Source organism: Elephas maximus, chromosome 13 (assembly GCF_024166365.1).
Source record: "Elephas maximus indicus isolate mEleMax1 chromosome 13, mEleMax1 primary haplotype, whole genome shotgun sequence".
In the NCBI taxonomy this organism is placed as follows: domain Eukaryota; kingdom Metazoa; phylum Chordata; class Mammalia; order Proboscidea; family Elephantidae; genus Elephas; species Elephas maximus.
Window position 1 is genome coordinate 49254898 of NC_064831.1, and position 14423 is coordinate 49269320.

A 14423-nucleotide genomic window follows, 5' to 3' on the forward strand; every position below is an offset into this window, starting at 1 on the left:
ACTTGGATGCTATTCTTAATGTCTGTCAGCTGTTGTGTTTATGCAACTGTGGGTACAGACATAAATCGATAACCCACTATTCTTCCACTGTGCCAGAGAGCAGACAAGGCCAGAGAAATCAAATCGCAGGGCTCGAGGGGAGCCCTCCTCTGACGTTTCCAAGATAAGCCTTCTCTAGAGACTGAAATGAGTTGTGTGCTATCAACTTGACTGCTTATTTAGAAATGCCAGCCAAAGGCCCCATAGCCTTGGGTTCCAGGTTACAACATTTGAGTGGAAAATGGAACTTTAGATTCACAAAGTGACAACCCAAAGAAACCCCTGAACATTGGTGCAACTGATGGACACGAAGCTTGCCAGCTTCGCACCCAGGATGTGGAAATCTTACCCCGCAGCGCCCTGGTCTGGAACCTTAAGGAAATCCAGGCTCTCGGGTGTCTGGGACACTCGGTCTGAGCCAGTGGACTGTTGCCTTGGCAAGGGTGGGCGGGCCATGGAGGTATACAGGCTTTTCTGATTGGACCTCTGGTTTCCAAGGCCATGGGGGTGTGGCACAAACTTGTTTTTGATGACTCCATTCTGATGGTATCCTAGAAATAGGAAAAGAAAAGAAAACAGGTTACATTTTCTGACCCTTGGCTAGACGTCTCTCTGAAGTTCTTCCATTTACTAACCATGTGACTCAGGGCAAGGTACTTAACTTGAGCCTCAGTTTCCCCTGAAAAATGGAGAGGACTAGAGCTAATATATTGTGAAAACTAGGGCTAATACATCATAAACTGCCAGCAGGTTCCTGGGACACGAGAGACAGTCAGCAGATGCTTGTTGAATTTTGACAAAAGAATCACCAGATGGTCAGGGTTTCAAAGCTCACAGTCAAGAAAAGGTAAGTTTGCAGCTAGCTGGCAGGCAAATATATGGGTCTAAGAGAAATTATGAGGGTATGACTCAAAAGGGCTGGCAGGCAGCTGTTTAGACAGTTGGACATACATCTCCAGGCCGGTCGGTCTTGTGTTCTCTGCAGAAGCCGGTTATGTGAGGTACAGAGAGTGCTTCACACAGTCAGGGGAAATGTGGCCATCCTCACACAGGCAGGGGAAATGTGGCCGCCTGCTGGGTTGATCTGGATGGAGCAAGCTCCTGTAGCCAAACAACAGTTCTTGGTCAAGACCAAGTTAGCTGGTAAGTAATGCATCATGGCAATGGGTTCTGCACGATGGACCTTGACTGAAAAGGACAGCTCTGCAGTGGCGAAGGAAAACAAGACCCCCCAAGGCACACTTTGGTGGAGCTCACCATAAGACCTCGTCCAACCAGGTTAAGAAAGGAACTCTTTGGTAGTAGTGTGATGACCCTTAGTTCATAATCAGAAAAAGGGATCCAGCTCTGGCTCTGAAAGCTGTGTTGACCTTGAGCAAGATATTTGACCTTTCCGAGTGCCAGCTTCTTCACTTAAGCAATGAGGAGACTGGTCCAGAATCCTCTGGTCCCATCCAGCTTGGACATGCATTTTCTCTGTATCTCTAGATCCTTATTATGCAGAAGTGGATTTTTTCTCTACCCAAATAATAGATTCCCCTTTGAGCTACCGTTCTCTAGGGGCGGCACTTTGACCAGGGTTCCGACATCTCTCGTTTTCTCTCACAGGCCAGGCTTGGACTAGACATTTGGGGCAAACAGCCTCCTTCTCATCTCACCCCACTTCCCCTAGCCCCAGGGGTGAGATTTGGGTGGGTCTCTCCACAGAGCACATTTAAGATTCAGGGTACAGGTGTAGTTTTGGGAGTGAGGCGGGGCAGGGGCAGTGGGACCCATCGTTATGGAAAGAGGTGGCACTTGCTGCCTAGGACGGCAGCTTGAGAGGGGCACAGAGAGCCAGACATCCTCCAGGGGGCGATGCTCAGTGTGGGGTCCTCTATCAGCTCGTGACCGACTCACCCGCAGTGAAGTATGTTCAGAAACCGAGGGTGAGCATGTAGAAACTTTCATAGCAGTCTGACAGACATATTTTGTGTCTGCTGAATCTAATAATAAGACATTTTGGCTTCTGTTTTGCATGCACTTAAATTTTCATTCTTCTAATAATTCATTTTTATTATTTTTTACAAAAGTATGGTTTGCAATAGATTAGAGATTAAACAAACAAAACTCACCCTGGTCCTTCACCACTGAGAATTTGAGAATTGCTGACCTAAGGGACTCTGGTCTAATTGTCTCATGTTATTGATGAAGAAACTGTAGCTTAGAGAGATTAGGAGTTCAAAGTCACAGGTACTTTGTGGCTTGATTTGGTCTGAAGCTACTTTGGCTGACCTGTTATTGTTAGGTGCCGTCGAGTCAGTTCCAACTCATAGCGACCCTATGCACAACAGAACGAAACACTGCCTGGTCCTGCGCTATCCTTACAATCGTTGTTATGCTTGAGCTCATTGTTGCAGCCACTGTGTCAATCCACCTCATTGAGGGTCTTCCTCTTTTCCGCTAACCCTGTACTTTGCCAAGCATGATGTCCTTCTCCAGGGACTGATCCCTCCTGACAACATGTAAGATGCAGTCTCGCCATCCTTGCTTCTAAGGAGCATTCTGATTGTACTTCTTCTAAGACAGATTTGTTCATTCTTTTGGCAGTCCATGGTATCTTTAATATTTTTTGCCAACACCACAATTCAAAGGCATCAATTCTTCTTTGGTCTTCCTTATTCACTGTCCAGCTTTCACAAGCATATGATGTGATTGAAAATACCATGGCTTGGGTCAGGCACACCTTAGTCTTCAAGGTGACATCTTTGCTCTTCAATGCTTTGAAGAGGTCCTTTGCAGCAGATTGACCCAATGCAACGCATCTTTTGATTTCTTGACTGCTGCTTCCGTGGCTGTTGATTGTGGATCCAAGTAAAATGAAATCCTTGACAACTTCCATCTTTTCTCTGTTCATCATGATGTTGCTCATTTGTCCAGTTGTGAAGATTTTGGCCAAGCTAGCTGAGGCAAATAAACTTTCCGTGTGGTCCCAGCCAGCTAACCAGCAATCTCCAGTGGGAGCTGGCCCATAAATAGATAGTACAATACTTCCTTGCTTTTTTAGGTTCCTCTGTGCTTATATATAATTTCAAGAACAGAGGAAGGTGGAGGACAGACAGCTGAGCCAAGGCGGGATGAGGGATTCCAAAAGAGATGAGAATTCGTTTTCACTCCCGGGCACCAGAGTCAACATTGTAACCACAACTATGAGATTCCAGACCCAGAGTCTAAAACATGCGTTCTACTGCTTATCATGGACATCGCTTCGAATAGGATTCCATCGTCTACGATGAATTGAGTCAAGTGTGGTCCCCAGATGAACCTTACAGACATAGAATCCTAAGGTTATTAAGAACAACCATTCTGGGAACCGTTTTTTATGAACTGAATTTTGCAAGTGATCGGGAAAAGAAAAGAAAAAAAACTTCGTGAATTTTTTTTTAATGGTCTCCAAACACTAAGCATCTTTTTAAAAGCAAAAAGTCTTAAATTGATCTACATGTTATATTTCCATTATTTAGAAAAACTTAGAAATACCGAAAGTCCAAAAAAAGCTTTTGTATCCATTTTGTTAGTTCTCTCAGGTGTTATTTTACTCCTTTGGAGCAGGTCTCCTGGATCCTAGATGCCTAACAATAAAGTTTTTCTACTTGTACATTCGGCTCTGCTGAACTAGTTACACAATAACATAGTGGCATTTGGCTGGAGGTCGGTGGTGGTGGGCTACACCTGACAAGCTCCCATTTCCATGGAGGAAGCATTCCACGTCTTAAAAGCTCCAACATTCCAGTTGTCACGAACAAGGCACTCCTTTCTGTTACTGGTGTCAGAAGGCTTTCCTGAGGGAGTAATGGACTCCAGGTTTTTAATTCAGCTGTGGCTCAGTCTCCCTAACTCTTCCTTTTCCTGAATTTTGGGGTCATAGGTAGGGCCACTGTACTGGCAGGAACACATCTGGCAGAGAAATGGCCCTTGGCTGGCTAACAGGTGTGCATTTACTTACTAATGAGTTTCTTCCCCAACATATTTTGCAAGCTATGGCTCCAGATTTAGTGGCCCTGGTCTACAGCGCAGAGCCCTGGTGGCGCAGTGGTTAAGAACTCAGGCTACTAGCCAAAAGGTCGGTGGTTCAAATCTACCAGCTGCTCCTTGAAAACCCTATGGGGCAGTTCTATTCTGTCTTATAGGGTCATTATGAATCGGAATCAACTCAGTGGCAGTGGGTTTGGTCTATGGTGCACGCTCAGCTTACCTGGAGGAGGAGGGGCAACTCTCATTGGGTAGTTGGCATTTTGAGTCCCACTGGAATAAACTTTGTTTTGGATCGTGTTCCTTCTGGTAGGACCTAAAATAAACACGTAAGACAAAGTTAAAATCAGAACTACTGGTTGGCTTTACGGCTCCTGAGTTCATTGGTTATAAAAGCCTCTTGAGAAGTCTAGAACCCAGGTCTCAGTCAGATTGGCAGAAGATCGGTTGCAGCGGAGAAGGGGTATTGGAGGGAAGCACTGCACTGAATGCTGCTGGGTGGGGGAGAGGTAGGGTTGGAGGCTATGTTTACAGAGGGACGGTTTTGAAATGTTAGGAGACAGTGGCTTTCCAAAGAGGTATTAATAATTTCTTGCAAAGGTGCTTCTATTTTTGCAGATTTTGAGAAGAGGCAGATGGAATGTTGTCAGGTTTGCATTCAGCTTCTGCACGTTACACAGAAGCGGGACTGCCCATCATTGTCACTGGCAGAAAGCGTATCCGGTCCTAACTGTGTAACTGCCTAGAGCCTTCCATGTGAGACTTTGTGCTCCAAGTCTTCCAACTAAACAGTGACCACAAAGGGTAGAGGCAGACCTGTACCCTTGACACAGACGAGAAGGATTTGGAAAACAGTGCTAAATGGAACATGACTGTGGGCCAGGGCTAGGGCTGGGATGGCAGAGCCACGGGCCAGGGTTAGGGCAGGGATGGATGGCAGAGCCATGGGCCAGGGTTAGGGCTGGGATGGATGGCAGAGCCATGGGCCAGGGTTAGGGCAGGGATGGATGGCAGAGCCATGGGCCAGGGTTAGGGCTGGGATGGATGGCAGAGCCATGGGCCAGGGTTAGGGCAGGGATGGATGGCAGAGCCACGGGCCAGGGTTAGGGCAGGGATGGATGGCAGAGCCAAGGGCCAGGGCTAGGGCTGGGATGGCAGAGCCATGGGCCAGGGTTAGGGCTGGGATGGATGGCAGAGCCACGGGCCAGGGTTAGGGCAGGGATGGATGGCAGAGCCACGGGCCAGGGTTAGGGCAGGGATGGATGGCAGAGCCAAGGGCCAGGGCTAGGGCTGGGATGGCAGAGCCATGGGCCAGGGTTAGGGCTGGGATGGATGGCAGAGCCACGGGCCAGGGTTAGGGCAGGGATGGATGGCAGAGCCATGGGCCAGGGTTAGGGCTGGGATGGCAGAGCCAAGGGCCAGGGTTAGGGCTGGGATGGCACAGCCACGGGCCAGGGTTAGGGCAGGGATGGCAGAGCCACGGGCCAGGGTTAGGGCTGGGATGGCAGATCCATGGGAAGCCAGATGAGCTGTCTACAGAGACTTCTGAGCTGGGAAGGGAAACGATAAACAAGGGCCCCCACGGGCAGGGTTAGACCAGCTGGAAGAGGGGTGTGTAGGGGATTGCTTGTAAAGAGAAAAGCTAAAGATGAGGAGGCTAGGAAGTGACAAGACAAGCATAGCACAAAGCACAGCAGCTAGCCTCAGGGTTGTGCAGAGGATGCTGGGAGAGCTGACCACATGGGCCCAGGTGAGGAATTCTCTCTCAGGGCCCCCTCCCACAGAGATATGAAAAGCACTATATTAAGTTTCTCCACTTGGGGGTCTACACACACATTCACACACATCCTGCTGGTTATTTGCAGTCCTTTGTCCTGCTCTGTGCCCTGCAGTCTGCGCCCTGGGGTCTGTGCCCTGCGGACAGCCCTGCTTTCTGGCTGATTTGGCCAATGGGAGGCAGTGGCAGGAGTCTACAGTGCTAGAGGGGAGAAAGGCTGCCTGCTTCCTTTCCACTGGGCCTGCAGTGGCTGCATCCTTCAGCTCAGCTGTTTCCTTCCTCCGTCCCTTCAAGCTTGGGGCTAATAATGGATTCTTACTATTCCTTGTCCCCAGGTCCCCACTTTGTTCCCTTAACACTGCTCCCACTGCTGTAAATAACTTTTATTTAAGTCTCTTCAAAAATTCCAGCTAAATGTGCTGTCGGTTTCCTGCAAAGCCTGTATACAAACACACACCAACAATTTCCCAGTGGCTACTCCACACATGTGAAGGTATAACAGTATCTGTACTGTACTGTATTACTAAGTCATAGTATATGCTTTTGTGTGCTTCTGTATACTGATTTGGTAAAGATCTGTTTTATCGATGGCATACTCTTCATTGGTCATACACATATCTACATGATATCAACACAAAGCATATACAATTATAAAGTGCATTATATGGATTCAAACTGCCAACTTTTTGGTTAACCACTATGCCACCAGGGTTTCCAATTTTATAAGTAGAAATTATAAGTAGAACAGGATCAAAGAGGTCAGTGGCATTAGACTGGGGTTTGGCTTAGTGGCGGCAGGGAAACCTTAGATCTGATTCACGATAACATAGTGAAACCATGTAGAGAGATGGCAAACATGGTAAATGTCTTTAAAATTGGCAGAGGCGCTAATGTTTACATTGTTGATGAGATCCAATTGGAAAGGACTGGGAAACTCGAATCCAACAAACTTTGATTTGTTTTAAACACAGCTAATCCTATGATGCCATGTGTACTATCCGTAAGTACTCAACAATTCCAGAAGTTTTAACCTGCCCATTTTCTCTGATGCTGGTTTAGTTTGCAGTGTTCCATTTTGAAGAACATCCCAGCCACAGGAAGCAGCTAGACCCTGTATGCATCATTAGCATTTGGTAAGAAGAGAACTGGGTAGCAGAGGAGGATATGGCCGGGCCTGGCACTGGGGCAGAGGAGGAAGCCCGGGGCACTTACGGGAGTTCTTGGGCAGACCGGGTCCGATGCTGACCTGCAGCACTTTGTTACTGGGCTTGAGGACGGCCATGTCGCCGAAGCCTTGGTGGAATTGCACTTGCCGGGAGCCGCCTGCACTCCAGGGACCCCAGTTCTCCTTTTTCAGCTTCAGTTCAAGCCTGGGACAAGCAGATTTGTTGGAGTGAACAAGCTGGAACAAACCAATGAGAAAACGGTGCTCACCAGCCCCAGCATGGAGATTGGCTGCTGGGCAAACCTGGTACAAAAATGAGGCAGATGGGGGAATCTGAACCAGGCTCGGTGCCCTGAGGAAGGGCAGAGGGTTCCAGGATGTGGCCTGGCTGCAGGAAGAGCCGGCCAGACCAGGGGAAGAAACATGTGGGACCTGCGCCTGTGAGAAGCCAGCTCCATCAAAGGTGCCCATGTCACGCCATGATGACACCCACATAGGTGGTTTCAGGTGGGTCTGCCCGGGGGACAAAAGGAAGGGGAGAATTTCGAGATCATGCTGGCTATGCTGTGTTCTTGTGCCTCTCTGTTCTCCCTGGATGTGTGTTTGAGTGTGTGGATGACAGAGATGTCAGACACAAGCCAGGTGAAGGCTCCTTAGCATAAAATGTAGTTGCTAATTACTTAAGTTCTAATTCATTCAGGCAGGGGAAAAAAACAAACAATGGGAACCAAAATCCAAATAGGAGGGAGGTTTGCCCACAATTCCAAAACTCCCAGGGAATTTTAATTTTTCCACATTGCCCATATGCCTTGTTGTTGCTGGGTACTGTCAAGTCAATTCTGACTCGTAGTGACCCTATATGACATAGTAGAATTGCCCCACAGGGTTTCCTAGGCTGAAATCTTTACGGGAGCCGATCACCGGGTCTTTTCTACCGAGGAGCCATTGATGGGTTCATACGGCCGACCTTTCAGTTAGGAGCTGAGCGCTTAACCAGTGCGCCACCAGGGCTCCTTCCCACATGCCTACATAGTGCAATTCCGTATTTTTTAACTGAAATATTTTCTCATGTGGTAAGACAGGAAAACATAACTTTAAGTAATTGCATATTATTCTATCAAGTGTCTATATATATTTTTCCTTATTCCCTTACCACAAATTCCCTGAAATGAATAATGGCTCCTGGTATCAAGGGCCATGTTGCTCTTAGGAAAGGCTGTAATGGATTCATATAGCCTCCAGTGTCTATTTCACTACAACCACGGCAGCATTAGTTATATTAGGCTTCCTTCTTTGTAAGACTAAGACTTTCTCTAGGCCTCATTCTTGTGAGTAGAGAGAGATGGAGGGTACCCCGTTTTACAGATAGGGACATTTAAGAAGAAAAGCTAAATAATTTGTATCCGTCAAATATGAGATTAGAAACTCAACAGCAGGCTAATGTCTGGTCCATGAGACCACATGGCCAAAACAAGTGAAGGCGGGCTGACAGACAAGACATTAGTCATCAGCAGCCAAGTCCCCAAATACCCACCAATAGGTTTTCTTTATGTATTCGTTTCCCCATCACTTTCTTCTGCTTCCCACATGACTGTAATCTTGAGGCTCTCCGAAATATAAGACACTTATTGGTGATATATAAAATCTGTCTTTCACTTCAGTGACTTTTGTCCAAATGATAAAATGTAACACTCTATGAAGTCATTATTTTATAGAAATGCAAAAGTGACTTTTTCAAAGTCTGTGACAACTATCTAGATGTTCCCAACGGGGAAGGTGAGGCACACAGAGCCAAAGCCACTAGAGCCAGGCTGAGCCCAGGCCTACCCTCCTCCCAGGCCTGGACCCTAGGGCTGAGCACAAGCTCCTTTTAATTTTATTTAGACGTTTGGGCCCCAGATCTCAACTTACGTATTGCTGAATTTCAGAGGTAGTTGCTTCTGGGTTTTTTCCTCATAACGCTTTGCTAAGAGGCTTAAGAATTCAGTTTTGAAGACGGATTCAAGCAAACTGTCATACTCTTGCTCATGGAGAATAAAAATGTCATCCTGCATAGTACTGTGAAGAGATGAACAGACTCAATGAGAGTTTAAATAAACTTTTCTTTATTCCATTATTTTTCACTCACTTTTTTTTGGTATGTAAATTGTACTTCAGTTGAGTTGATTTTAAAAAAAGAAGTGAGCTACTACTGACACATGAAACAACATGGACAAATTTCAAAATAATTATGCTGAGTGAAAGAAGCCTGACTCAAAGGTGAACATATTGCATGATGCCATTTGTATGAAGTCTTATAAGAGGCTAAATTAAACTTTGGTGATAGAAATCAGAAGAGTTGTTGCCTCTGGGCAAGGGGGGATGGGCCATACGCGGGCACTTACGGAGGAAGGAGGCACAGGAGAAGGTCTTGGAATGATGAAAATATTCTGTATCATTGAGGCTGTCAAAATTCAAACTATACACTTAAAATCTATGCATTTTATAATATGCAAATTATAAGAATTTTAACAAGGAGAGAATAAACCAAAATAAGGGGATATTGAATGGGTTCAAAATAGACTTGAGAAGATAGTACGGGACACCTGGAAGAACAATGAATGACCTCATATTCCCCAATGACGGAGAGGATTCGCTCACTTTTTTCTCTTGTACGACAGTACTAGGTTTCATATATCCTTTCTGTAATAATTAACACACGACAGCCAAACCAAAAAACCATTGCTGTCAAGTTGATTCCAACTCATAGTGACCCTATAGGACAGAGCAGAACTACTCTGTAGGATTTCCAAGGCTGTAATCTTTACTGAAGCAGACTGCCACATCTTTCTCCCTCCAAGCGGCTGGAGGGTTCAAACCGCTGACATTTTGGTTAGCAGTCAAGGGCTTAAACCGCGGGGCCACCAGGGAGCCTTACACACAAAAATAGTCAATTACATAGAACTGCTGAAATCTGTTTTCGAAAGAAGTTCACAGCCTACCAAAAGCATAATTCCACATGATTTTTAAAACCAGAAATTTAAGGACCAGTTAGTCTGTATAAAAAAAGAATCCATTTTCAAATCCAATCTCTGTGTTCTTAAGATCATAAAATACACCAGAAATTGACTCAAACTCCAGAATGTCATAAACAGGATGCAGCTGAAAGGGAACAATTCTCAGGTAAGTTTCCAGTTAATAGTTTATGATATGGTTGTAGCTGTTGTGATAAATCCAAACTTGGAGAGTTGTAAGCTCGGTTATCAAAGGGGAAGCCAACATCCTAGCCTTCATACGCATTTATTAAGAAGCTGTTGCCATATCACGTTCTGCTTCTCCTTGGTGCCAGGTGCTACCAGGCGTAGCAATGCATCCCAGTACAGAGGTACGCAACACGGCCATGCAAACAGTGACAAGCACATACCATCACCTTAGAGCTAATGAACTCCATGGGGCAAGGAAAGAACACACCTTGGCAGGAAGTGCACTTATTTAGACAGGATGGGGCTGTGAAGAAACCCATGCCTACAGGACTGAGACTGTGAGGAGCCGGAGGAAGAGAGAGGCAGAGACCAAGCCGCCGGTCCCGGGGGCAATGCTTGGTGGTAGGCGGACCTGGACCAGACAGAGTTCTGCCTCCAGGCCTAGCTAGACTTGTGGAAAGCTACAACACACACATATTCGAGAGTTGTACTCCCTAGCTCAGCTGGATGAGGCTTCATGTTATACAAGTTTACAATTACTGTCAAAGACCAAGGTAAGCCTTGAAAGGATGACATTTTATTAGGAACTTTCCAGGCATTAAAAATAAGTAAGTGATCACCCAAGAAAAAAGCCAATGTGCTAGGACGTTCCCTGTAAAAAGGCAAGTTGGTGTCAGGCTGACTACAAGAGCCCAAGGTGGGTAGAAATGAAAGCTGTTCGTGAGGCAGGGACACTGAAGCTCAGGAGCACAGGACAGAAACACTTGAGCCTGGAGAAGACTGGGACTCAGGTGTATACTTCATCCATGGGATAAAGCCAGTCCAAAAAGTAACTCCAGACCCAGGGATCATGAATGGGCATTCCTGCAATTACAATTCCCCCGGCCCTAAGCAAAAGTAAATAAATGAATGAATAAGTGAACCTGCTTCAATGAATTGACTAGGGTAACACTTTAATCTCTCTGCAGGAAAGGCCAAAGAGATGGTTCCTCTAGTAACCAGAGCTGAGCTGTATCACCCAGGGGCTGTGCTCTCCTTCCGGGGCTCTGGTACCACTGTGCCAGCAGGATTACTGTGGCCAGGGGCGGACCACCCAGTAAGCCATGTATGCAAGGGCTTAATTGTGCTTACTTACTAATCAGTAGTGCACCATCTCGCACGGGTTTCACCACATCTTTGACGTGGAGAAAAACAGGTGAAATGGTGCACTAGTGATTACTAAGTAAGCACGAGTAGGCCCGTGCCTACCTGGCTTATTGGGTGATCCGTCCCTGACTGTAGTAGTGACAAAGCCAGAACGGTGATGCAAATGTGTCCCATGGAGGACAAGGGTGAAGGAGAATCTCTGGTATTGGGGATTCTTTTCCTGTGTATAATTTGATAAATTTAAACTGTAGCTCCTGTGGTCTCTCTGTTCAGTCCAATGAATAAGTCAAGGTCAGGGCCAGGCTGCTGGCTTGTCAGGAATCTTTTCTTTCTGCTGTCTCCCTAGAACCTGGGCTGAGGCAAGGAGCTAATGACCTGCAGCTGATCAAGCAAGTAGCTCTAGCCACATCCTCTCTCCCTGAAACCTCAGCACCTCTGTCTTTCTTTGGGAAAGAGGCCTGATAACCCACAGGAGAAGAAAGGTCTAATGTAGAACCAGAGCACAACTGGAATCTGAAAGCACAAGATGGCAACATGCACAAACCACAGTGAAGGCCTGGAGCAAACTAGAAGATACCAGCATTGGGGGAGTTGAGCTTGGCCTTTCACAACCCATTTACTCAAGAATATTCTAATGGCACAGAGGCCTCCTTGGATGTGCAGTCAGAACGCTTTACCGGCATTTTTGGAGGAAAAGTGGCCATTTGGGGGGAGCATTTGGTCATTATTATTACAAACATCCCTGTATCACAGCCATGCTTCCTACCCACTGATAGTTGGGATATAGGTCTTGCTGTTGTGATGAAGGCAGTGGGGATGTAGCTCAGTGGTGGAGTGCATGCTTAGCATGCATGAGGTCCTGGGTTCAATCCCCAGCACCTCCATTCTTTGGAAACCCTGGTGGCGTAGTGGTTAAGTGCTACGGCTGCTAACCAAAGGATCAGCAGTTCGAATTCGCCAGGCGCTCCTTGGAAACTCTATGGGGCAGTTCTACTCTATCCTATAGGGTCGCTATGAGTCGGAATCGACTTGACGGCACTGGGTTTGGTTTTTTGTTTGGTTGTGATGAAGACTGACTAATGGTGGTTTAAACAACACAGTGTTTTTACCTGTCACTCAATAAAAACCCAACAGCACGTGCAAAAGCAATTCAGGATCAACATGCCAGTTCTAGAGTGTCTGGAAGCCAGGCACCTACTCCTTGTCCTTAAAGGCATGACCTGAAATTTGTTCGATCACTTTTGCCCAGATGCCATTGGCCAGAACATTGTCACATGGTTACACCTAGCCACAAGGAGGCCTGGGAAATGGTTGGGCAGCAGCCACCAATATGTAAAGCAACCAAGTATTGGGGGAGAGCCCACAATCTCCACTCTACCTGTTTCGTTCACAAACTTTTCCAAAACTGGAAATCTTTTCCAAAATGTTGAGAATTCCATAAAGGTTGGCTGCAAAACTATTATCGTCCTGTTTCTGGTTAGATGAAAACTCTGAAATTGTCTTAACCACTTTAATTGCAGCAATTCAAAAATTCAAAAAGCACTTATGTAAAAGCTGCTAGAAAACACTCTCCCAAGTAACTCTGAATAATGCACGCATCCTAGCACAGGTGTAAGAAAACCACCACATGAGGGTGAGAGTGTGTGCAGTGGGGAAAGGGTAACAATAAACTTGTGTGTAGGGTGAGGAACACCAGAATCGCCTTTCTGTTTTAGTTGCTCAGCAAAATGCCCTCTTGGACATGTCTCAACATGTCTGGTTGCCTGGCTGCACTTTAGGCAGGACAGTGATTACTGAACAGGGCTAAATGAACCCAGCTCAAGTCACCTTGAGTGGTTTAATGTGCTCGGATTCACTATGAGTTTCATGACCATAAAGAAAAAAAGCAAGCAGGTCAAAAATTTCAAGGTCAATTATCAGCATGAGGCTGGAAATTAGAAGAAATGTGTTTGAACACTTTGACTTCAACCATCAAATTCAAAATCCCTCCCTCAGTGGCCCAGGCCTGAGAGTAAAACTATCTTCACCTGGGCAAAGTCTCAGCTTATTCCCTTCTCCTCCGCCCATGCTCCTAGACCTGAAAACAAAGCTTCTACGTTTATTTACGCTAAAATCCAGACTCATCTTTGGCCTTCACCTGTCTTTCTCATGGTCAAGCTGCAACTCCTTACACATGGCTGAGCTGTGCTTGTGCGGACAGCTGCTGCTAGTCCCTGGTTTGGCTCTGTGCTTGTTTTTTCTTCCCCCATCTTTGTGGTTTATGGCTGTATTGCTGACAACACTAGAAAATCTTGTTTTTACTCCCTTAACCAGTATCATCACAAAAATGTTAGTTACTGTCTTAGTTCTATCTAGTGCTGCTATAGCAGAAATACCACAAGTGGGTGGCTTTAACAAACAGAAATTTATTCTCTCACAGTTCAGGAGGCTAGAAGTCTGAATTCAGGGTTCTGGCTGTAGGGGACGGCTTTCTGTCTCTGTTGGCTCTGGGGAAGGTCCTTATCTCTTCAGCTTCTGCTTCCTGGTTCCTTGGAGTTCTCCATGTGTCTTGGCATCTATCTTACCCCATCTTCTTCTCTCTGCTCACTTGTTTAATCACTTTAGTATCTCAAAATACACCCTGTACTAATCCTGCCTCATTAACATAACAAAGACAGCCTATGCTAAAATGGGATTGTAACCGCAAGCACAGAGGTTAGGATTTACAACACATTTTTGGGGGACATAATTCAAACCGTAACAGCTACAAAACACTGAGCAAAGTCCTCATGGTTTTTACCTTTTTTTTTTAAGCTGAAAAAGCAACTTCCAAAGATAGCCCAGCCTTTACTTAAGCCTTTATAAAATGTTCTTCCTAATTATGAAATCTACGCTCCTTGTAGTAAACTGGAAAATACAGAGAAGAATAAAGAAGAAAATAAACCTCACCCAGAATTCCGTCACTCAGAGAAACCAGTGGCACCTTCAGATCCTTCTTTAATTTCTCTGAGAAAGCTAGACACGTGTCAGCCTCAGTGGTGGTGTGTACTCCTCTAAGAAACCTCTCCTGACCCCCAGGTGAAAGGGGCCTCCCCGTCTTTGGTGTCCCAGAGTATCCTGTATG

At 46.0% G+C, this 14423-nt stretch overlaps 1 protein-coding gene and 1 non-coding gene across 3 annotated transcripts in view; one reads left to right on the forward strand and one right to left on the reverse strand.

Annotated features, from left to right (window-relative positions):
• MYO1E (myosin IE) overlaps window positions 1-14423 on the reverse strand; it is a 211114-nt gene that overhangs the window by 20007 nt on the left and 176684 nt on the right. For both annotated transcript variants that reach the window (XM_049905947.1, XM_049905948.1), the window contains exons 23-26: window positions 8904-9050; window positions 7040-7197; window positions 4274-4366; window positions 389-590 (exon numbers count right to left, since the gene is read on the reverse strand). In XM_049905947.1, the coding sequence (XP_049761904.1) occupies window positions 389-590; window positions 4274-4366; window positions 7040-7197; window positions 8904-9050 (600 nt within the window). The remainder of the gene's footprint in view (window positions 1-388; window positions 591-4273; window positions 4367-7039; window positions 7198-8903; window positions 9051-14423) is intronic.
• On the forward strand, window positions 12133-12204 carry TRNAA-AGC (transfer RNA alanine (anticodon AGC)). The gene has a single exon. It is a non-coding gene; the product is annotated as a tRNA-Ala (tRNA).